Source organism: Centrocercus urophasianus, unplaced genomic scaffold (assembly GCF_019232065.1).
Source record: "Centrocercus urophasianus isolate 14NV4802_14NV808 unplaced genomic scaffold, USGS_Curo_1.0 seq_10, whole genome shotgun sequence".
Lineage (NCBI taxonomy): Eukaryota > Metazoa > Chordata > Aves > Galliformes > Phasianidae > Centrocercus > Centrocercus urophasianus.
Genome location: NW_024884142.1, coordinates 69699067 through 69724999, shown reverse-complemented (window position 1 = coordinate 69724999; position 25933 = coordinate 69699067). Strand labels below are relative to the sequence as shown.

Here is a 25933-nt window from a genome sequence, read left to right as displayed (position 1 = left end):
ATGATGCACAATTAATATATTAGCAACAAGAGTACAACTATACAATTGCATACAAATATCACTCCACGTTTACCACACGCTGAGCCCATAGGCAGACACATGTCAATAAATATACTCAGAATTTTTCAGATCTTATCTGCATAACTAGAAAGCACACAGGAAGACCCCAAAATTTATAGTGAAAAGATAGAAACATGAATTAGTAAAAATCCTTATTTCAACAATAAACAGATGAGTAAATCAATAGCAAATAGATAAAAAGTCACACCGGATCAGAACAATACTAACCAAAGCACTACTACATGTAAATACATACACACATAAATACATATTTTAGTTTATTTTTTAAAAGGTAAAACATCTAAGAGATGTTAGGGCTGAGATTCTTCAATGCTGAGCTAATGCCAAATCCAGAAGAAAATTAAGAACGTCCTTGTACAAGTGAATGGGCAAATGATGCTCATTAACAACCAGCAATCTTGGAGGCAACTTAACATACAGTGAGCAAGGGTTACCATGGCCACTGGTTCAGGGACATTTAGGAGACACATAAGAACAGTAAAGGGAATTGTGCTGAAAAGCAAATATACGTGATGAAAATCACACATTAAGAAAACATTGAGCTAACATTTATTTAATGGAGAAAAGCCTCTCCACTGATGCTATTCAGAACTGATTCGTGTGCAGAAGCAGTGATCTTAGGTAAAGCAATGGCTTTGTGTACAAGTGGTGCCAGAAAGCTCCATGGCAGATTGATTTTCTCTTTTTCTTACTCACAGATTACGTCAACTGAAATACCTCTTTATAATTTTAATTAGTTTCTTCCTTTTTTTGGGTCAATTGAAATTTAATTAAAATTATCTCTGTAAAGGAATGAGGCTTGCTTAGGACTGTTCAGTATCATTTATTCAGAGCAAGCCACACTCAGATGATTGTCCAGTGGCCCATGACACAGTGTACAATTTATAATCCAAATGCCAAAAAGAAAAGAGAGAGAAAATAAATTTGATTTTAATAGGAATATGAAGTTAATGAGTATGTATTCTTCTTATGTTACTATCTAAACTACCTCGACTGGCACCCAGTTAATTATCAGCTATAGCTATAACAGAGTTTCTGTACAAAGTTTCTGAAAAGTTAAAGCTTTCTTCCTCTGGAAAAAAAAAAAAAGAGAGAGAGAGAGAAAGAAAAATGAAAAACAAACAAAAAAACCCACCTTATTCCATGTAGATTAGAATATAAAATGAAAGAAGACAAAACACTCAACTAAGAGGTTACCTCTGAGATTAAAACGGCCACAAGATCTTCACATCGAGCGGTTTAGAGAATTCGTGGTACACTAATTAAAATCATACAATTTCTAGCATAAACTGTCTTTTTTCTGATATGAATGGAAGAATCAGCCCTTTTATGCCAAGTTACAGAAGTTCTGAAAGGCTGAGAAATGAAGAAGCAGAAGAGAGCCATGTCAAGATCCCTTTGTGTAATTATCTCTGGGACAGAGACAGAAAGGGACATGGCAGCACCCCTGAATTGGAGGCCAGCCAGACTTTGAGGTCAGATCCATTTGGCAGTGCTATATAAAGCAGTCAGATGACAGCAAATGGGAAGACATAATCAAAGTTGTGTATGCAGGGGGTTGTAATTCATCAACAAAAACTTTAAAGACAGTGTAGATATATGATAGATAGATGATAGAAAACTGTCTGTTTATAGAACAGTTTGTCACTGCTAAAAGCCAGACAGGCTTTCCTCTAGAGCACTGTAGACTTAGTCTGTGCCTTCACCTCACAAAAAGTGATACATACAGATTGCAATCTCAGTCTCCCTTGGCATAAGAAAAACTCCACTCTTTCAATCCCAGCTACAGTAAACAAATCCAGTAGACAAAAACTACCCAGCATAGACTTACACCAAATCTCAATGGCTGCATTATTTCTGATCAGATTGTTCCCTTGGTTCATTCCTTGAACTTGTTAACTACTCCTTCTTGCTCGTCACACTGGAAAGACTCTTATAAGAAAACCCAAAGATGGAATGGGAATTTCTTCATACCTAGCTTGTCGGTGCAGATCCAGGTTGTTTTGATAGGGAGATCTGAATGTTACGTTTATATTTAAAGTCCATCCTATGACCCAAACTTGCCAAACCTCTGAAATAACTAGGTTATTACAAATATCTTCCTTAATTGAGCCTACTTAAAAGCATGCTTTTGCAGACAGATAGATAATTGAAAATTTATCATTGCTCGTTCTCAACAAGAAAAAAGGAATCGATTGGCAAAACAAATTACATAATGTAAATTTTGCCTCCTGTCTGACTCTCAGACAAGCAAGGAATATTTTCAGAATACCCACTTCAGCTGCAAACACACATCAGCAGAAACTTGTTTCTTCAAGTTTTGCTGACAAGATCTGTTTGTATAAATATTTATGGAAATCAAAGTTGTTTCCACTAGAATTTAAAAAAAGAAAAAATTATATATAAAATTTTAATCCAAAATAATGCAGTATCTATTATTAGTGTTATTTTAAACGTAATAAATACCACCAAGCAGATTTATGATATCTTATGAAGAACGTGAACCCAATTTCCTTAATATAAAAGAGTTTTAGTTTGATAAATGGGAACTAGATCAGTCTCTACAACCTGTACTGCCTAAAATATTTTGTGATATTTGTTCAATTAAAAGCTCTGAATTTCTTCTATTAAATGAAACAATTAATTTCCAAAGAAGCAAAATGCATTTGTTTACACTCACTGTGTATGCACATATATAAACACATAGGTCCAAATAGATTTTATTGCCGTAAGTTTAACATAAAAGGCTTCTGAGGTGATGTTCATCTAGGCCAAAGAGCAGAAGAAATACTTGAACACAGAAAACACTTGCGGGCTTCCACACTGAATCAGCCTCTTCATCCTGATGACCAAAACTCAAGGATGATGATTCAGATCTAACACTTGCATTTGCACAAACACATTATGCAGATATATGTGAACATGAAGTGGTAGTAAAGCTGGTGATAAAAACAATGTCATCAGTGACAGGACTCAAGGGGTTGGCTGAAATCCTAGTTATTTAAATACCCTGACATCAGATGTCTAGAGCCACACTTGTGGAGTGACTCAGAAACTTTCAAATAAAAAAAAAATACAAAACCCAGTGATACCTTTTTCTACCATAGAAAAATATAAAGCACATTCCTATGCTAAACAATTGTTTATGAATACTAACTAGAGTGTGCGTTTAAAAAACACAACATTCAGCATTTTCTTATATTTTAGTACAGTGTAGCTAAATCAGCTGTCAGGTTTATCTCTATATGTATATACTGCTAAAAGGTTTAAAGGAATACATTTAGAATGGCTACAGGGTACATTTCTTTCTTCAGGTTGAGTTCAAAATAATTTTTAATTGCAATTCTTACAGTATAGGGCAGAATCCAGATACAACATCTCTGCTCCTTTCTTTTGGAAACAACTACAAAATACTATTGGACAAACTGTATACTTATTACAGAAGTTTGATTTTGTCCATTTCTGTATTTGAAAGAAAAAAATCTGTTTACCACATATACCTGCCTTCCTGATTTTACTTAGGAAACTAAGGAAGACTTACAATGATTAAAGATTTCAGTACAACTAATTTCAAGGTTTGAGCCAAATACAGATATTTTAATCCATTCAGTTGAAGAGACAGATACCATATTGGTAACCAGGAGCTGGCAAAATAATGAAAAACATCTCAGAACTGTTTTGATCAACTACTGTATCTCACATATTTCTAAATTCACAAAACCCGTATCTATAGGAGGTCTTATGAACCATGAACAACTCTAAACAAAGAAATAATGGTAACAACGCAAGATTAATATAAGCTCAGCAGCAAGAGAGACATGTAACTTGGCATGTGAATTAAGGTAGCGCCAAGGAAGGACTCCTCATTTCACCAACTTTTCACTGATCCCAGAAGAGACCATGACATGGTGAATGAGCCATAACAATAAACTGCATTTTACTATACCTTTCCACTGTTAGCTGCTGCTTAAAGATTAAGAAAGAGAAGGCAAGCAGGGCTGGCCCCTTATTAGGATAAAGCTTGATGAGCAAAGCTGATAGGAAAAAATCCACTGATTTAAAAATGGGGAACATTTTAACTGATAATTATTACTCCTAATTGTGCATAGTCTGCATCTTCGTCAGCCTCTACTCTAACTACAACTCTCAGTAAGAAATGAGGATAGCTTTGATAGTCTGACACAGGCTCATTATCATGCTGTCACTTAGCTGATGAGGTTCTTGTAGAAGGCACTCTAACAACTGGGTAATGGAGGCTGCAATGGAGGCAGGGCAAGTGAGGGACATGTGGGAACATGACAGGAGTATGAGAGCCTTGCTAAAGGTGGGCTTGATACTTTCCAGATACTTTACCCAGTAGATAAAAACCAGAAAGTTAAAAAAGTTGTGCATTGTAAATAGCTTTAAATTATTTAAGCTGCTTGACAGAACCACAGAAAAATATACTTCTATCTCTGAACCTTTGAATGAGGTTAGCATTACACTTGGCTAGAAGAGAGATTTGCTATCACAGTAGAGGAAAAACACACAAGCAAAAGCTTCCCCCCCATCACCCTGAGAGATGCATCACTGAGATGCTGAGCTTGCTGAAAGCAAAGGGCACACCTAGCTGTCATTCCTCCCTCAGAACCTTTCATAAAGGCAATCACATCGAGCAAAAACCACAGCAAGTCTATCCATTTGCACTTTTACTCATTGCAGTTTTGTGTCTCAAGAAAATGAGTCAGTCTGCAATGTTTGGTTTCCAACCATTACAAACCCAGTTTCCTCTTGGCAGGCAATCATAGTAGATTGGTGCAAAAAAATTTTGTGCAGGAGAACTTTGTTAGCAAAGCCTTCAATTAAAAAAAATAACAATAATATTTCAGTCAGAATTGACCCTTTTGTGCCAGACCAAGAAGGTTAGGACTGGACAGAAAGGTGAAAGAAAGAGATTATTTCCCTGAATTTTTATCCCTTTTGTGTTTGCAGGTGCAATTGAAATGCTTAATAAACATTAAAACATGATGATGACAGAGGTTAATTAGAAATAAATTACAAGCTTTTAAATCTAACCTACAATAAAGACATAGAAAAGAAGAAATTGTGCCCTGAAGCACAAAAGAGCTCCATAGCTCTTTTAAGCTCAATTTCACTCAAGTTTCAATCCTCAGGTAAAACACTCCTTGTGGCTCTTCTCAAATACCCATATCCTGGTCAGACGGATATCTTTCCACAGACTTAAATAGTACCTTGATAGTATTACTTACTGTAAATAATAAGTGGCAATAACCAATCATTTAGATTTTTCTATTTTTCAGCAACTTGTATGACCTTCACGTCAACAGAAAATTTTATACAAAATAAAAAAAATTAGATACCAATCACAGTGCATCATAACAAAAGGTGGAAGAGACTCAAAATTTAGTAACAGGGAATTTGCTTGACTAATAGACGTTTAGGAAAACACTTTTGCAGACTAAATATTTCATTAACTGTAACATTATTACTTATTCTTTAAAAAGCACGCATGCTGCTTCCCATGTTTCACACTATTCCTTGAAGTACACTGCTTCTGAGCTTGTCTCTTTCATCCCTATCCCTGCCATGGTTACAATTTCCTTGCCACTTCTTTTTTCAAAGCTACACCTGCCACCCTCTTCTAAGAGCTCTTTCATTTTGAAATATGTTGGTTTATACAACAAGAAAAGAGTTACACCATCACCATGTTTCCCTTCTTACATTACAGGCCACAGAACTCCGCTTTAAATTTTTAGAAATCATCCTTAAAAAGAGTTACTATTCTTTCAACTGCAATAGTTAAAACTGTCTTATAGCATAGACGTTACTTTAACTCTGAGCTTTTCTTCCTTCATCTCTTAGCCATTGCCTCCTTTTACACACCGAGTAGACTTAAGAGTCCTCAACTTCCAAATTTCACATCAATGCAATTATATTTAATCAACTCCACTTGATATTTCTTTCTGATGAGATTACAAGTCATTTTGACAAGAGCTATTTTCTGTAAGTTCATGTTGATTGGCATTAATTATCTTTCATTCTTTTAATTCTTTACTAATTAATCTTTATTAATTTGAATATGATGCTCTGTTTTGCAGGGTACATATCTGGATTGGCATGAGCAACAGGGTGCTTTCAAAATGCTGAAGGAGGTTGAAAAAAACAGCAGAGAATTATTCACATCACAGCAGCTAGGTAGCTGCTCAAAACCAAATATAATGTATCTTTAAGTTCATAGTTCAGTCCTAAAAAAAGCAACTGAAATGCACAGTGCAGAGCAGATAGTTTCTTGCAGGAAAAGCTACTGGATGGCCAGAGCTGAGGGAAGACACATAGAAAACTGGGAATCCTCACACACAAGGAACAGGTGAATGTCTATTACCAGGACAAAGGAATGAATACCTGCCTCACTGCAGAATACCTGATGTGCACTGACATCCCCAAAATCTTTGAGACACCAGCCTAAATTGCTGTTCCCTAGTCGTAACCCTGCAGCAAGAAACTCCATCATCCCACTGTGCACTCCAATTTATACTAAGAAATCTGCTGCCATATACATGGTCTCCGACACCTTATAATGAGGCTTTGCTATTACTGTGGTCACCAAATGACCTGAGATGTTCCTTATACTCCTTCACCATCTTTGTTGCACTCCTTTTGCCACTCTCTCATAATTTTCTATTGTGGCATCCAAACCTGCACCCAGTAATCAAGGTGAGGTGGCACAGCACAGAGCAATGTAAGACAATCCCTCCACCTACTTGGTGGCAAGTTCAACTTCCCATGAACCAGAAACCCTGGTCCCTTTCTTATAGGGCAGCTATTCAGCCTCTTGTCCCCCACTCTGACATACATCCAAGGTTGCCCCATTTCAGGAACATAATCAACATGACCAAAAGGAAGATGTAGTCAAACCAGGGAACGAAGAGGTGTCCAGTGGAAGATGAAGAAGAGGAATATTTTAACTTTATTTCACCCACAACATTGCTTTTTAGTGTCTGCTATGGTTTTGGCTGGGATACAGTCAGTTTCCTTCATAAAAGCTTGTATCATACTGTGTTTTGAATATTCAGTGAAAATAGTGGTGCTAATCCACTGATATTTTTATTCATTGTAGAGCAGTACTTACATAGTGCGAAAGACTTTTCTACATCTCGTGCTACCCTGCCAGCCAGGAGGCTGGGGGAGCAGTAAAGCTTTGGAGGGGATACACCAATAGAGCTGAGCAGGGCTGACTGAAGGGATATACTCCATATCATATGTCATCATGCCCAGCAATAAAAGTTGAGGTTATCATGGTTTTATAATTTTTGGTTATCGGTCTTTCACATCATAACATCATGTAATGCACTGGGGGTTTGACTACTGATGCACAAGTTCCAAGAGCCTGCCCGGAGAAGAACAACTACATTTCCCCAGGGGGCTTTGCAGTCAATGAGGAGATATAACTCCTAGCAAGGTCACCTGATGCTCTCTTCTTCACCTGGTCTTCTTCACCTGCGCTTCTCCGTCTGTTTTTCTTTATCTGGCCTGCACTTCTCACCTCAGCGTTGTGGCGAGGCCTATCCACCTTTCAGACACACTCTCTCTCATTATTTTTTTGCTGATACTATATTAAGTATATTAGTTTGTTTCACCTCAGATCGTTGCCGCTGTTTTCAATTATTTTGGGGTCCCCTGTTTCCCTTTTCTGGAGGGGCAGATCCATGGATCCCTCCGTCCCGCTGTTCACGGAACTGGGCCAAACCCACCCATAAACCATTGACAAAGGGGATGTTCATAAGTGATGGCATTTGTCTTTCCAAGAAATCATTATGTGAGATGAACCCTGCTTTCCTTCCTGTAAGTGTCAGAATATGTCTTCCAACGGAAAGGAGTGAATGAATTTCTTGTTTTGCTTTCCTTGTGTGCGCTGCTTTTGCTTTACCCAATTATTGTTCTTACCTCATGCCATGAATTTTCTCACTTTTACCTTTCTGATTCTCTCTCCCATCCCACCTCAGGAAAGTGAGCAAACAGCTCTGTGGTACTTAACTTCCAGGGTTAAACAACAACAACAGTGTTCTAACATTCATGAACAAAGAGCAGCATGAAATCAAATACAATATGAGAAAGAGCCAAGAGAAGGCAATAAGAGTGCTTGGAATATGTAGTAAGATGTAGTAAGAAAATTTAGGAGAGATAACTGGGAACCACAAAAGGCTAAAGAATCTCAGCAGGCCATAGGAAGTCTTCAAAGGTGAGAAAGACTTTCAGAGGATGAAGATGTATATAATGGGAGTATCATTCAAATCTGAAATCATCAAATCATTAGACAGTTGTACTGCATTGCAATGAAATGCTATTGGCAACATCATTACAAACACTTCAGGCCAACGAACTTAAAGTGGTGCAGAAGCACCAAGGGAAAAAGAAATCATTTTCATATTAAAGCACATGGGAAGAAGTTGGATATAGCACTTGACCACTTCAGATTTATATTCCTATGCTTGCCAGGTCAGAAAGTGTTCGTTAAATCTAGGTAGATCCTGTTTGTCAAGGCAGATAGTCTGACCAAGCTAAACAATCTCCTGTTTTGATGGTCATATAAAGGAGAAAACAAGCTTATAGAAAAAAATGTATTTGCATGCTCCAGTATCTTCTCTGTGTATCCAACATGTGGGTGTGGAGGGAATTTGCTGTTTGGAAACAGACACAAAGAAGAAACTTTTCAACTTGAAATCTGTAGTTAGCACTTGCTGCTCTTTTTCTATGACTTGAGTGAAAAATGAATAGTACCTGGGCTGAATTTCTCCACCAAGCAAGCATGCATAAGCTTTCCACGGAGAAATCCTGTTGTGGCCTACAAGTCATCTGATGTCCAAATCAGCACAATCTGTGGTGATGGCTTTTTCCATGAATGTCAATGTTTAATGATTCCTGAGGTTATGAAACAGAGGCTGGGGCTGTCAATGCTGTTTGATTCTCAGCCAAAGACTCTGCAAATGTGAATGAACTTCCATGAACAGCAGAGAAAATATTAGCTGTAGAAATGATGACATCTGAAATCTTACATCTTGCCAAGTCTCAGAAAAAACTGATTGAGTTGTACCACAGGTTTCCTACATAAGTTTTTATCTCTAGAACATTATCTCAACTGAAGGTATATTTCCATTACCTTCTCTCCAATGCAAATTATTTCTTTGTCCACAGAGACAAACGTCTAGTGGGCTGCAGCATGTAAAATACAAGGATATGTTGAGACATCTGGGTTTACTCAGTCCTGAACAGGTAAATAGGAGATCTGAGAGTTGTCTACAGCTGATGAAAGGATTTAAAGAAAACCACGCCAGATACATTCCTGAAGATACCTCAGGACAAAAGAAGAGGCAAAAGACAAGTTGCAACGTGGGAAATGCCACTCATATATAAAGATCTTGTTTTCACCATGAATGTATGGGCAACCAACAGAATAGGGACCCTGGGAATTTGTCCAATCTTCATCCAGACACATTCAAAGCTTCATGAGACACAACTGTAAGCAATCTGATGCAACTGGGCCTGCTTTGAACAGGGAGTAGGACTAGAAAACCTGGAGGGGTTCCTTCCAACCTGAATTATTTTGTAATTTTATAAACATCAGTTTTTAAGGGGCATACAAAAGACTACTGTAGCATAGTTGAGTATAAGGCTTTAAACATTTGTATGTTTGACAAATGCAAAGCCAGCAAGGGATAAAACCAGATTCTGCTGTAAATTAAGGAGGAATTTTGTTCCCAGGAACATCTGGAATATGTGTGTGCAATTGCCATACTACTAAACAAAGAGTTGGCATGAAGAAAAAGAAAAGGATCTGTTTCCATTTAAGATATTGTCCTTTGGAGCGAGCATATTCTATAATGTGTTTGGAGTTTTACTATATTTTTTACTGTATTTATTTGTTAAGAATTAAAAATAATTTTCAAATACAGGAATGGTATTTTATGACAGAACCAGAGATAGATCTGAATCAGAGCACAACTATAAAATCTGTCTCGTGGAAGGAATGAAAAAGTTGTAATCATCACAGGTACAGTTTTCAGAGGTTACCTATAATTTCAGGAGTCTGGATTTTAGTGATAGTCACTGTTACTTAAGCTCACAAGCACTCTATTTTTAAAACTGAGACCTAGATTTTCAAATCATTCTCACTTCAGTATTCCTGTAAACTTGATCTCTTCAGCAATTTTGAACATTTTACTCTACTAATTTGCAGTTCTTGTATTCATACTGTAGTTATTTGTAACACAAATTAAAGCTGAAACTTTTAGTCTGAACATATTCTTCAAATTTAAACTTCAGCCTCAGTCCATAAAAAGCCTTAATTACAGGGATTTCCTAGCAGCTCAGACAATGATGAAGTCGTGAACTCATTTGAGGAGCCTAATTTTACATACAGGATATAGGAAGAGTCAAGAACTTCACTCAGCAACAGTCCAGCTTCGCACACCAGAAACACAAGCTGATCCATAACTAACACTGAAGAAAGACATTTCTGAAATAGCACCTCTTTCCTTGACCACAGCATTTTTGTAGCACAGCTAGGGACCTGCATGAAATATGGAGTCACAGCCCCAGCTTTCTTCTTCGGACTGAGTTACAATTCACACACAGTGGCTGGCACTTCTTTCTTTTAGAGGTGGCAGCTGAAGGAGGCAAACAGCAGCTACAGCCTGCCTGATCTTGCTCTCTGAGCCTAGTGAAAGGACTCTCCCTCCTTGTCAGCAGACCTGTAGATCTGCCACTCCTTTCTACATTACTGGAGCAATGGTAAGGCATTCCTTCGGGTAGCATGAGTTTTCTTTTAAAAGAACAAAAAACAAAAAACAACACATTTCAGGTTCAAAGGAGACTAGAATCCAGTTCTGCAGTTCCCTGGACAAATGCACAAAACTCTAGGTTACTATACAAAATAAAGAATGTTCACACAGCACAATGGTGGCCCTCTGAGGATTACAAGGTATTTTCCATCATCTCTTCTTAATATATGTGCATAAGCAGGTGCCCTAGAATGAATGTAGTGCTTCGTTCAAGTACTTAGGTATTTTTAAATGCAATTCATATTTGACTTTTACTGGGGTTGAGTTCATCTACACCCATAAGCGAAGCACAACATCTACATGGCCTCTCACAGAATAGCCAGGGTTGGAAGGGACCTCAAGGATCATGAATCTTCAATCCCCCCACCACATGCAGGGCCACCAACCTCCCCATTTATTACTAGACCAGGCTGCCCAGGGCCCCCCATCCAATCTGGCCTTAAACACTTCCAGGGATGGGGCATCCACAACCTCTCTGGGCAGCCTGTTCCAGCACCTCACCATTCTCACAGTAAAGAATTCCCCCCTGACATCCACCCTAGATCTCCCCTTCCTCAACTTGAAACCATTTCCCCTTGTCCTGCAGTTATCTACCCATTCAAAGAGTTGACCCCCCTCCTGTTTGTAGGCTCCCTTTAGGTACTGAAAGGCTGCAATGAGGTCACCCTGCAGCCTTCTTTTCTCCAGGCTGAACAAGCCCAGCTCCCTCAGCCTGTCCTCATAAGTGAGGTGCTCCAGTCCCCTGATTATCTTTGAGGCTCTCCTCTGGACCCTCTCCAACCGCTCTCTGTCTTTCCTGTACTGGGGGCTCCAGACCTGGACACAGTACTCCAGATCGGGCCTCACAAGAGCAGAGTGGAGGGGGACAATCACCTCCCCGTCCCTGCTGGCCACCCCTCTTCTGATGGAGCCCAGGATACCATTTGCCTTTCGAGCAACAAGAGCACACTGTTGGCTCATGTTAAGCTTTTCATCCATCAGGATGCCCAGGTCCTTCTCTGCAGGGCTGCCCTCAAGGACCGCTCCTTCCAGTCTGTATGGATGCTTTGGATTCCTCCGGCCGAAGTGCAAAACTCTGCACTTTCCCATGTTGAACCTCATCAGGTTCACCCAGGCCCACCTTTCCAGCCTGTTGAGGTCCCTCTGAATTTCATCCCTTCCTTCAACCGTATTAACCGCTCCACTCAGCTTGGTGTCGTCAGCAAACTTGCTGAGGGTGCACTCGATTCCTTCATCAATGTCATTGATAGAGATGTTAAAGAGCACTGGTTCCAAGAGAGACCCCTGGGGGACGCTGCTCATTACTGGCCTCTACCTGGACATAGAGCCATTGATGACCACCCTCTGTCTGCAGCCTTTCATCCAGTTCCTTATCCATCGAGTGGTCCACCCATCAAATCACATCCCTCCAATTTGGAGCTAAGGATGTGGTGGGGGACCATGTCAAAGGCCTTGCTCAAGTCCAGGTAAATGACATCAGTCACCTTTCCCTTGTCCACCAATGCTATCACTCCATCATAGAAGGCCACCAGATTGATCAAGCATGACCTTCCCCTAGTGAAGCTGTGCTGACTGTCTCAGATCACACTCTCATTCCTCATGTGATCAGGCATGTCATCCACAATGATCTGTTCCATGATCTTCGCAGGCACAGAGGTGAGACTCACCAGCCTGTAGATCCCAGAGTCCTCCTTGCTCCCCTTCTTGTAAATGGGAAGGACGTGACCCTTCCTCCTTCCGGGACCTCACCTGACAGCCACTTTTCAAATATGATGGAGAGCTGCTCAGCAACCACCTCAGCCAGCTACTTCAGAACCCTGGGATGCATGCCATCCAGCCCCATAGACTTGTACACATTCAGTCTCTCCATTACCTGTAGCATATTAGTAATTAAGCAACAGCACACTGAACACACTGAGTATGGACAAGAAAATGAGTGCTGTATCCATGCTCATATTCATGGCATCCTGAAGATTTTGCTTTATGTGACACCAGATGTCAATAACATGTAACAAACTCTTACCCTAAGGTAAAAATTTCATGTAAGATAACAATATGATTACTACTTATACATAAATTCTGTTTATAGAAAGGATAAGGCATTAGAATGAAAAATGTGATAAACCAGAAACAACTAAGACAAATTCATAATTCAACAGTAACTAAACCCAGTGTCATTATTCATAAAAGGGCCCTTATATTTCAGGCTCAAAATCTGTTAACAATTAGTTTATCCATTCCATTGTTTGAACCCTCCGTGAAGGATACAGCCTCAGTAAAAAGCCACCGAGTCCTCTTGCTACCTTCTCCAGCTGATTAATCTTACTGACTCCGGTGTTGCTAGCTTATCAGTCCCCTCCTTACAGATGAACAAAAGAAGTTTTATGCGAGGTCCGCTCTTATTGCTTATGTCACTAATTTAGATTTCACCTCTTCCCAGCAAACAACGACATCTTTCCAGCTTGCAGACAATTATATTACATATCGAGCACTTGTCGATGTTGTAGAGCTTCTCTGCAGCAGACAGCATGTCGGTGCCTGTGGATTCTCTGAATTCCCAGAGATGGGAAACAGATGCTGCTGTAACTATACACAAAAAAGTCTCTCACTATTAAAAAAAAAAAAAAAAAAAAAAAAAAAAGCCCTTGAAGGACTTTATTCAGATTTTATGATCCATCAACTAAAACAGCTGGATTTGTGTTTTGTTTTTGTTTTTTTTTTAAACATCGGTTTCATCCCAGTAATTTTCAAGTACATACATTCACCCCAAAGTCTTTGACTTCAGATCCAGTATGTTTTTTATTTCAGCTTTGTCTGCTAACTCCTCATCTTAATTTTGATGAGAAAATATTAAAGTGTTCCTTTCTCACTCACATGATTTAGATTAATATGCTTATCTTTGCTGACTTTTATCCTTAATCCAAATGCAAAGAAAGAAGCAAAGAATTAATAACTTTTCAGAGTTTTTTCATTTTGTTTTTGAGGTTTTTTATTTTAAAATACACACTGATACACTTTCTGAAACAGACAAGAGACGGCAGGATGAGGAAAACAATGCATTACTAAGCCAGATGTTTGCCCAGGAAGATATGAAAGAAAACAGATTCCCACATCTTCTTGCATATAAGGTGAAAATGAAAATTCTACACACTGATATCTAAAAACATAACAAGCCCTCTGAAGTTCGATTACAAAAAAGAAAAAATCTGACATAACCTATTTGCCAATCACTCCTAGCTAAATTAAAAAAAGAATACCTCGTTCTTCATGGCAATTATATCTTTAGTTTCATTACAGCATTTTTGGCTGATAGAGGAACAGAAATAGTACTCTTTGGTGCTGTATCTTGAACACTGATGAATACGTCTTCCCAGATCATTAAATGAGGTTATTATGATTCTTTAATGTAACTTCCTGCATAGAAAAAGCAATGGATCTTCCCAACACTGAATCTCTTAAAAACCACAAACTGTGGTTAACAACAGTCTTTTTTTTTTTCTTGTCCAAATATCTTTTTTAATTGAAAAAACACACACTAAAAGCAAATGCACTGCTACTTTTGTTCATTTCAATGGGTCATTGCCCTTTCTTAACTACGCACATCTCATTACAACACTGAGTTTGTCTAGATTCAACTTCCTGCTATTACATCTTGACAAGCTTTTGTCTGCTGGACTCAAGTCCTTTAGTATCATATTTCTGTTCCATACTGGGGTTTCTTGTGCACTGCCAACATCTCTCCCTAAGTCTGTTTAATAATGTAAAGAAGTCAAGCTGCTGGAAGGCATGTTTTCCAAATTTCAAACAATTTCAGTGTCTTTTCTACAGCCTCTTCATTTTTTCAGCATCTTTCTTGAGCTGCACACATCAGAATTAAAGAGAATATCCTAGCAGTGCTAGAATATCTATTCGAAAAGCAGAGTTAAAGTAACATCCCAATCTCTTTTCCTATCTTCTTATTCTTGCAGATATTGAAAAGATACATTAGCCTTCTTGGCCACAGTGGCCCTTTGTGCATTCATAATGCAACTAATTAACCACAATGTACAAATCCTTTCCAGTAAGTGCTTCTCAGTACACAGACTCCTAATCTGTAAATATAGTCTATATTCTTTATTCCTGAATTTATGGTATTACATTTGACAGTGGTATATAACACTGGCCCGGATAACAATCTTCCCAACATCACATTTTGAGCATCACCTGAAAGGTGTAATATTTTTCCAGTTAACATCCTGCAACATCCTCTATCTCTAGAAAATCCCAACATGAGTAATTTAACATAGTACTTAGTTTCATCTATTTTTTTTCCTATTAAATGCATTCCAAATTTCATTTGCTTACTCTAATTAAGAGACCATACAGTATTAATCCAAATAGCTCAGTGAAATCCACATGCATTGTACCAGTTGTGCTTAACTAACATCATAGTAACCTCAAGAGAAACTTTTCCAAACAGTATGACCAACATGTACTTTCCATAATCCTAAACTCATTGTCATTTATTTATTCATTTATTTTTGTTATTGTATCCCGTTACAGGTATTCTCACCTACTTGCATTCTCTACTATGCAGTACCTTGTGGAGACACCCAAGATGACTCAAAATAAGCAAGATTCAAATCTTAAGTCCAAAGCTAATTAACTGTCCTAAACCAAAGGTCATTGTGCTCTTAGGAATCTCCTGACAGTGCTGTCCTACACATAGTTGGACATAACTCAAGCAAGATCACATCGATGAACTGAAGTAGTTTTGTCATAATAAGAGGACAATATCACCACAGAAAGGCAAAAGCATGGTAATAGAGAAGAACTGGAAATGAAACAGCTCTTGAAATGAAAAAGATTAGATTTATAGTTTCCACTTCCGTAATAAAAAAAAAAAACAACCAGAAGTAGGCAACTTCGAAATTTTGTACAGTGTTGATATGCTCTGTCCTGGACAGATTAGCAACTCAGCTTGCTTACAGATAGCCTGAACAAAAGACACAATGCTGTTCAATTTCTATGTATTTTTTCCTTTCTGAAAGGAAGATGAAAGAAATGAAATTATGTCTGATTTTACCCTGTATTTGCATACAAAGAGATATTCTGACAGGAAATGGAAGTAACTTCTACTATTTTTTTTCTCTCTTTGTCTAGATTTCTACAGATTTCACTTAATCATCATTCTTTATTAAATTCAACGAGACTATTGATGTAACTAGCACAATAGAGTAACTTGGTCTCTTTCTCTCATAACTGCTGAGATAGTAAAACAAACAATTGTCTTACTCGTTACTAGTACCAGTTTTTAGTCTGGTTACTCAAATGAGGATGATTAATACACAGTCTAAGTGAATTTCTTTGTCTATACCCTAAATGGACATTTATATCCATGGAAGAAATTTAACCAGAAAAACAGAGATTTTAAATAAACTGAATATTTACTCATCTCCTTAAAATAGGCAACTGAATAGAAGAGGCAGATTACATCAACATTTCAACTGAATCTTTGAGCAGCTGAGTGAAGAACTCTGCAGACAGGGTATATCACAGATGGAGTTTCAAGGCTACTCAGGCAGAACTGTAATAGTAGTTCTTGAAACAGGAAATCAGTAAGTAGAATAAAAAGTTTGCTGTTCTGAACTTCCAGGTGTTTAGAAAAAGTCTTGTTACTATGGATTTATGATCTCTTTGAGAGAAGGTTAGTCTCGTGTGTTAAAAAACAGAGAGAAAATAACTGGCACTGCCCATAATTTTCTTCTATAGACAGTGCAACTACATTCATTCATCTTTCTCTCTCTGCAAACCAAGACAGAGACACCATAAATCAGATCTCCTGATTTAGCAAGAAATATGCAAAACAGTAAATCAAAATGAAGCTGCATCTACTACAGTTGGCAGTCACAGCTACAGTAAAAGTCAGAAGATTAATGATGTCCATTTTTATTTCCAATGCCCTAAAAGCAAAAAGCCAAGATTAAACACCGGGAGTCTTTGGTAACAGGTGCTGCAGGATTACTGCATATGCTAAAAGCAATTATTCTCAATGTTCATGTCAGGTGAAGCAAAAGGCAGTGCTGAGGAGTTGTTAGAGAAGGAAATAGCTTCATTTTCTTCTAAGTTTTCCTAAAATCAACAGGGAACAGATATTCACACTGCAAATAGCCTAGTACTCAAAAGCTCTTAGAAATTAGAAGGCCAAACCATCTTTAGTCATCCTCCCCCTTTGAAATTTATTGAAATCAGCAGGAACTCACACTGGTTATCACTAAACTAAAGGAATTACCACTGTTCCAACATAAGGTATGGAAAGCAGAGTTAATTTAGCCTTCACGCACTTGAGTACTGAATGCTCAAAATCACACGTGAGAATTAAGAATGCAAGTCTATGAAAACAGCCTCCTTCCTCATCAAGCCACAAAGATAATCAGTGCCTCAGTGACATATCATGGTATCCAAAATTCTCCTCTCTAATACAAAGCATTTATCAGTTCACATCACTTAAGACTTGGCTTGAAACAAGAACGTGGCCCCACACTGTGATTTGCAGATCTGAAGCTTCTTATCTGTAACAGCAGTACTCAGTGAAGCACTAACAGAGAAAGCCACCATAACAGAAACATTAGTCAAAGGCCACTGCCAACTACCAAGGAGAGAAAGTATTGGTTGTCTTCTGCTTTGACAAGGGCTACAAAACACTTATATAAAATTGAGGCAAAATTTACGTACATACTCCAACGCTGTAACATGGTGGAAACCATAGCACCGACAGCATAGTAGAAAGTCCTAGGCTGCAACAAGTGAGGATATGCTCAAATGTGGCAGACAAGGGCAGAGAAATAAAAGAAAGAATTTGCTTACCCTTGAAAGGCCTCGTGTAGGCAGGGATCTCCAGCAAGATGCCCTTGGCTCCACTGCTAAACTTTAAATGAGGTTTGGGAAGGGGTGGCTCCATTCCTTCTGGTCACTCAAGCGCATTGCATGCACCTGAGCTGCACAGGGTTGGCCCTGCCTTCCTACCAGGTGCTCAATCACTGGTTCAAGCCATGACTTCGCATTTTCACTATATATATATAGATGTGAAAATATAAAAATGTATTATATTGGTCTCCCCAAGTTATTTTTTTGTTTGTTTTAATTTTAAAATAAACAAAATTGATCATACAAAGTTAATAGGGCAAATGAATACTGAACAAGCATCCACAAACTTATGTACATAAAAATGTAAAAAATAATGCAAGGCACTCACACATTTACAGGGAAAAAGAGATGTTACTAAGCACCACATATACTTACATGGATCAGAAAAAATGTTAATATTCTCGTTTTCAGGCAATATATATCAGAATCAATGAATATAACAAAGTACACTTAAGAGAGTGTTTTAAAACAATCTCAGAACAAGAAAAAGTTTCATGGTACTTGCTCTTTCCTTTGCAGAACCAGAAATTCATTAAATGAAATGGGATTGCATCACAGAGAAGTAGTCTCAAAAGATGGGAATTGAGAGCTTTATTGAGTACATTATCAAGATTTCTAAAAACTGTGAAAGGCATGTTACATAAGAAACTCCAAATCTTGATGGACACTTCAATAATATTATATTTCAATATAATTGAATATTATTATAATAATATTATTCAGTAAATAAGATTATTCAGTGATGACTTCATTGCCATCACCATCAATACAATACATTCTAGATCTGGTGCAAGCATGGATGAGAAAACATTCATCTCATGCAGTGCACAGAAGCAGGTGCAGCATATTTTGATACAGGCATAACGTCAAAGTAAGAGAGCTTTCATGGATTGGAATTCCAATTTCTCTGTATAGTTATCTTTTACTTTACGTTATGTACAAGTTCTAAATAATTATTAATAAAACAGTCTAGAAAATTATACTTGTTAAGTTACAGTAAACCTCCCTGTAAATCTGAAGTGTCTTCTTTCGATATTAGAATACAAGGAGGAATTAGGTCCTTTTATCAGTTATATGCTTTGAGGCCAAAGAGAGAACGTAACTCCACAAGTATAGGGTTCTGATAATTTAAGAGTAACTTCAGCTTATTTCTTTTCATGGTTCTGTGGGTTATTCCCAAAATCCTGTTTAAAATCCAAGGTCCATTAGCTGAATTTTAAGCTCTGAATAACATCTATTAACCTGCCACCAATAAAAAGTACGTCTAATTAGCATGAACTTTCAAACCATTTCTGTTTATAGCCAATGCCAAATTAAATATATCACAAACAGATCTCCAACCCAAGGCTAAAATGAATATAGATTCTTAAATTTTTGTTTCAGTAAGATAAACCAGCCATGCAAAACCAGACATTATTCAAATATCTTTGCTTTCCCTCATCCAGATGTGACAATTAACTCTTTTTTTCAACATATGAGATCACTGATTCAACTACTAGGCTACTGTTGCAGGCCGCACAGACTTCTCTGCTGGGGCATTTTTGTTTACATCAGGTCAGAGAAAAAGAGGCAGTGTATTCTTTAGGCCCCAGCTACTAGCTTTCTTTGGCCTTGGAGGAGTCAAGTTTCCCTTCTGATTGACAGTTACTTAATACACATGAAATAACACCAATAAAAGGAAGAAACAGCATGTGTTAAGGCTCTTACACCAGTGGGGAACACAGAAAAGTAGTGCTTACAAACATAGATGTCCTACATTACTAATAAATACCAAGTAAGTGTGAAAAACCAGCCCCCAAAATGGTACGCCCTAACTTAGATGCCTATTTAAAATATTTTTTCATGGTCTTTCAGGTTGACTGAGATCACTGACACTGAAATTTTCCTGACTAGTCAGGCCCAATACAGTCTTCAAAGGCAGCAATATTTGTAAAAATTATTTACTGATGTTTTAAAAATTGTTGCCAGAATTCCTGCTGACAGCTCATGGACCTTTAACCTTAACAACATACTCTTTACTCATTTATTATCAAGTATGTTATGAGGATAAGAGAAAAGAATGAAAATTCTGATCAGATTTATTAAAACCATGACAAATACATACTCCTTAAAAATATCTGAGAGTGTGACCATAATTTAATCATTTACCCTGCTTGTTGTGTTAATGAAAGAGTCTAAACAGCAAGAAACCAAAATAAGTTTTCACATAAGTCTCAGAAAATAGTACTCTCTCAAGGAGACTGAGGGCAGCACTATCTGACCTCTAAAACTTCTCAAGCAGTGTTTAAGCCAGTGAATTACTGCCTAGCTTGCTGCATGGCTTGAAAAAGCAGCTGTGTCCACCACTCTTTGGGGTTATCTGCAGTCACACCATTCTAAAATATTCAAAATCTTATCAGAGCTTTCTACAGAAAAGATACAGAAAAGCAGCATAGCCACTGTCTCTGTTTCTTACATACATCTTGCTGCACATATATAAGCCCATGCTGTCATTTCTGTGAATATTCACTAGACTCTGAAAAATTCAAGCCTGGACTTCAAATGGAAGAATTTGTTTAAAGCACTTCCTAACCTTCAATGAAAAGAGTAAACCCTGATGTTCCTCAATTCAGAGCCTTCAGGCTTGAAAGGCTTTTTTTTTCCCCATAGGAAGAAAGATCGTTCAGACTTCAACAGAAGCCTTGTAATACTGCATCTATAAGAGAAATATAGTGAAAATCAAAAGGTATGTGACCAGCTGATAACTTATCACATGCATGAAAAATCCAGTATGCATGAGTCTCAATGTTTTGGGGTGTCTGGAGTGCTAGGTCAGAGAATGTAATAAATCAATTAATTAATTTAAAAAGCATTTGCATGAATGGAAAGGAAATTCATGAAGCAATTAGCAGCATTTTGAACGCAACACTCACAATATCCCTTTCTAATACAGCACTGCCTCACCTCCCCCAGCTGCCAAACTAACAGTGATGGGAATTGAGTGTGAAAAGGGTCACCAGCATTCTTTCAGGAATGGAGGGTCATCTCAGTGTAGATTATCTCATGCTGAGCAGCTACATGTCAGCTATATACAAAGCTAAAGATTTATATTCTTATTCCTTCTCAAAATAAGACATAACTCAAAATTCCAGATACTTCTGTACCGGATTTCAAAAACACATACATGCCTTGGGGCATCTACAAGAGTAGCATCATGTGCATGACTTCTAGGTCCTGCTTTGTGTTACCATGCTTTGAGAGACTCCACAGGTTAGATCAACAGAAAAGTTTAATTCAGAAAGGCAAGTTTATTTACGGGATAGCCAGGTCAAAGCTGAAGTCCGTGTCCCAGAAGTTTTCCCCATGCAGAAACTAGCAGAGATAAGAGCAAGGTTTAGTACAAAACTCCTTGTCCTGCTAGATCTCCACAGAGACCAGCAATAGAATGTCCTTTCTAAAGTAACATTAACAATAGAACACACTTCTTCCTTAGCAGGTGGTGACACACTCTTACAATTTGCTCAGAAGATACAAGGCTACTATACTTTAAGCTGCAATAGTTCAAAGATGCAGTGCTTCTTACAACAAAGATTCAAAATGGAAGCAAAAGTTAACTCATGTACCAATCCTAAATGCTCTATATCCTAAATTATTCTTTTATTGTAAATAATCTTAACATATACCACACTCATTAAATTAATCTTTATCACAAATATAGTACTCATTAGAAGACAATACTAAATTTAGACTAAAATAAACTACAGCCCTTAAAAGGAAGGTATATTTGTCGCTTGTCATTGAAAGGACCATTGATTGGATTCAGTATCTGCACCCAAATCACCATTAGAAGTTAATTATTCGTATCAGTATCATCTAATATTCATAAACCTGCCAGCACAGTACTTTGGACAGTTCTCACTGTTGCGTTAAAACATAGAATTCCCATGGGACAGTATATGTGTGTGTGTATATATAGATTATTTTGCAGCAATATTCCAACAAATGACAATTCACAGAAGTTGCCATCTTTTTAAATGGTTGGGCAATCTGTTAGGTATCAATCATGATACATGGCAATTAAGTATTGAGATAAATGAGAAGTCTCCCAAGGCCTTCAGAAATTTTTCCATAGCTCATTGCCAGCTGTAGACTAGCCAGTGTGTAGCACTATTGGATCAGCAGTACCCGAGAACAGAAAAACAGTAAGTTCCTAGTTCTCAGTCTATTTCACTCCTGATGTTTCTCAAGTAATTACAACGAGAAGTTCTCATGAATGCCTTGGCATTTCCTTCATACTATAACATTTTAGTTAATTGGGTTTTTTTTTTTTCCCGAGATGATGGATGACTTATATCTGAGGCTCATTTGAAGTTCACTTTGCTGTTAAGGACCAGAATGAAATGCTGTGTTATATGATTCAAATTCCAAAAGAATATTTTCCATTTTTCCACTTCCAGCCTCAACTACAAATTAGCAAACTTTTGTATATAATCAATTCTTACTTATTGACCATAACGTCACATACAACATGCATACAAACAGGAAGTCACTACTCCACTTGGCACATCCAAAAAAGCTTAGGATTCATAATCCAGAATGAATGACTTTTTTTATTATAACACAGCACCATTGTAATGAGTCTCCCAATCAGTGCCTTCTATTTCATATTTTATAACACATATAACATGCAGATTCTTATCCTCTCTACCAAAACTTCACCAAAATGCAAGGCACATGAGAAACAAAAGAAAAATTAACAGGAGGGGTCACATTTTGAAAGCAATTTGTGGACTTTCTTGTTAAAATGCTGTGCACTAAAGATTTTCTTTAGATTTTCTTCTTGAACTATCAGCAAATGAAATAATATGAAGTTCAGAGCTAAACAGACTTATATAAATGATACTAATCAAATATAATAATCCAAACTAAATTAGTCCCTTCCATCTTGCTAGGTACAGTTAAAAAATAAACAGCCTAAATGTGGGATCTCACTTCTGAGACAATGATAGCCAAGAATTCACATCATCAGCTAGAAACTCAGAGTACTGAAAATGATGGGATTCTCATGATGGATTTTGAGTACATTTAGTTTCCTGCATTCCAGCTGTGTATATTTAGAGAAAATGAATTCTATCAGCATAAACAATGCAACAATGAAGAGCAAATGAGTTAAGCAATCTTCATAACCAATTCATGCTAATATTTGCACTTATCCCACACTGCACTCAAGTTAGATATTACCATGTGAGCTAGACATTACATTCAACACTTTTTATTTAAACTGCCTGAAGTTTAATAGAAAATGATAGCAAATCATGACTACTGTCCTCATTCATATTTGCTACTGCAGCATCACACCTGTGCAGAAAAACATCAGAGCTGTCCCGAACAACATTCACTGGCTCCTCTGAAAATTCATCTCTTAACCCCCCCTTACATGCTGGTTGAATGCGTGCAGTCCTCTCATGAGAAAAAAAACAGAAGAGGAATACCTTCATTCCAGACTTACAATCTTCAAAATTCAGCAACTTTGTAATTTTTCCATTTAGCTTGATAATGAAATAGAATTGTGTGAAATTACTAATAGTTAGCCTTGTAAAGGGAAAGAGGCTAACTTGAATATGCCTGGGGCAGTTACTCATAAATTCACTCAGTGTTTTGAAATTCGTTATTTGAAAATAGTTTATTTTCTTGTTATTTCATTATTTCCACAACTCTTCCCAAGTCAATCTTCTAATTATTGAAGAGTATTAGAAGACAAAGATTATTTCAACTTCATCAGTTACATCAGAATTCAAGTGGGATGAAAAGACTGCTCTTTAGAAAGCATATTTCTGCACAGAAAAAATATTTCCACTGTTGAAAGTGAATTTTTCACTTATCACCTGTTATGCCTATTTAACAAATTATTTTACCAACAAATTAATAGAGATAACCATAATATTCCTCAATTGGAAACACTGACTCAGTACTCAACAGAAAGGGTATTCTGAGGCTGAGTTTTAGTCTGTCAGGTCAATTCAAAAGCATGGCAGAAACAGAAACTGAAACAAAAACATTAAATGATCCATCTGTACGTATAAGTCATGATAATTTGCCTAGACGGAAATAAAATTCACTACAGAAATCAGAAGACTGCCTACCAAAGAGAACTATCCCCCTCCAGACAGCAATATAATTTATTGCCTGTCTCAAAAACTAACTCTGATGCGCCCTTCTCTATCAGAGAATCCCCACCAAAAAAAAATCACACTAAATCTGGTATCGTTCTGCAAATGCAATCACATTTTTACCCAAATCAAGAGTTTAAGTGTTATTTTAAAGAAAAGGGTAGAAGCATCATCCCCATCTTAGAGACAAATGCACACAAGTGCATTAAATATGGTAATTCAGCAAGATTGTGATAGAGTTGTCACCTCTTGACACGTACTGTAGTTAGTCAACCCCATGTCTTCACTACAGAATTTTCTTTGAAATAAATCATGTTTCCAGAGAAGTAAAATCTGAGAGGTTTTTCTTACCTGGCAAAAAAAGATGCTGCCACCGAGGTGCCTGTGGATACATCAGCAGCAACATACGTGCTCTGGGAAGCAGGGAAGCTGTACAAGGAGGGTTTATCTGCATTGTAGCGGTTCAATGCTGCTTCAGTCAGGCCCTCTCGACTAGTCTCTGTCATAAGCTGAGATATCTGAAGACAGAAAAAAAAGCAGTGAGTGTAATCAGCTAAAGCTCACTAGCTGACCCCCTCCTCATCCAGAAGTGCCTCTGGGTTGCAGATGAAGTGGGAGAGGAATTTCATTCACTAAAACTCTGCATCTCTGTGAACAAGTTTATTGCATCTGTCATGCTAATCTACATTACTTTGTCTCAGACCTAACCTTGTTTGCATTAATTTTAATGGGATAAATCAATCCCATCATTACAAATGTCAATAATGTCAATGGATTTCCATCTATACGGAAAGAGTAAACCATAATCTTTTTTGGGTTTCACGATAAGGTAACCAAAAGAGCCTTGAAATGTGTAAGATATTTATATTTTACCTCAGGAAATAGAAAACACAAATTTATTTGCCTTTGTAAAATAACAGTGCTAGCACATAACTATTTTTGTTGACCTTTCTTCAGGAAAGCCAACATAGCACAGGAAGGAGTCCCTTGGGAACCTAGATTATTTATCATTACCATTCATTTTCATTGGCTTCCATGAAAGGTTTTAAACACCCCACAATTTCATACTTCTGATGGCCAGTCAGCATTTTGTCTCTGTTCAAAAACTCATCTCAGCCTTTCTCTGTCTGGGAAAAACAGATAATGCTAGCAATACTCCAAGGCATATAGCTTCCTTCCACCTGCAAAGAGTTTGCTAGAACCAGTCTCCTGCATTCTATTTCACTTCTTGTGCCTATCTTTATCACCACAATAAGGAGGTGATATCACCACAATAACAAGAAGATATCTCTGTGAGGCACATCAAGAAAATTATTTGAGATCACCCTGTAGTTAACTCATTTTCCAGTTAAGCTTGCTTTAGTTTAGCTGGTATCCATTTTACTACAGCCAGAAGATAGTCTAAAAGTTCATCCATATTTTACATATTTGAGGTCAATTAACTGTGATGTTTCATGGAGTACTACTACACTAGATACTGTATTTTATGAGGAACCAGTAAAATTGCTAAAAGTGCCCTAATCACGCTTCTTTCCCACTGCCCCTTTCTGATTCACAGGTTCACTATAATGATTGAGCAGTGCTCTCAGAAGCTACCAAGACTTAAAATCATCTCATACTACTGGCAAAACTCAGGAATTTAGGCTACCTGCCAATACCTCCCCTTATTTCTAGCACACAGGTAACCAGACTCTTCAATGCTATACTAACCTATGTAAGTCCACTTGAGGCATCCAATACACTTGAATTCACTAAGTAATGAATTGCCAAAGCTTGCATAATTTTTGTTAATTCAATTATTTGTATTTGCAGGGAATTAACTAGGGATGGTCGTGGTTGGACTCGATGATCTTTAAAGTTTTTTCCAACCGGAGCAATTCTATGACTATACGGGCCATGGCAGAGGCACTGGAATTAGAAAACATTTAAAGGTCCCTTCCAACCTGAATCCTTCTATCG

At 37.5% G+C, this 25933-nt stretch overlaps 1 protein-coding gene across 1 annotated transcript in view; it reads right to left on the bottom strand.

Annotated features, from left to right (window-relative positions):
• KIF26B (kinesin family member 26B) overlaps positions 1–25933 on the bottom strand; it is a 282629-nt gene that overhangs the window by 144241 nt on the left and 112455 nt on the right. Inside the window, exon 4 of the mRNA XM_042818809.1 lies at positions 24326–24492. Within this exon, the coding sequence (XP_042674743.1) occupies positions 24326–24492 (167 nt within the window). The remainder of the gene's footprint in view (positions 1–24325; positions 24493–25933) is intronic.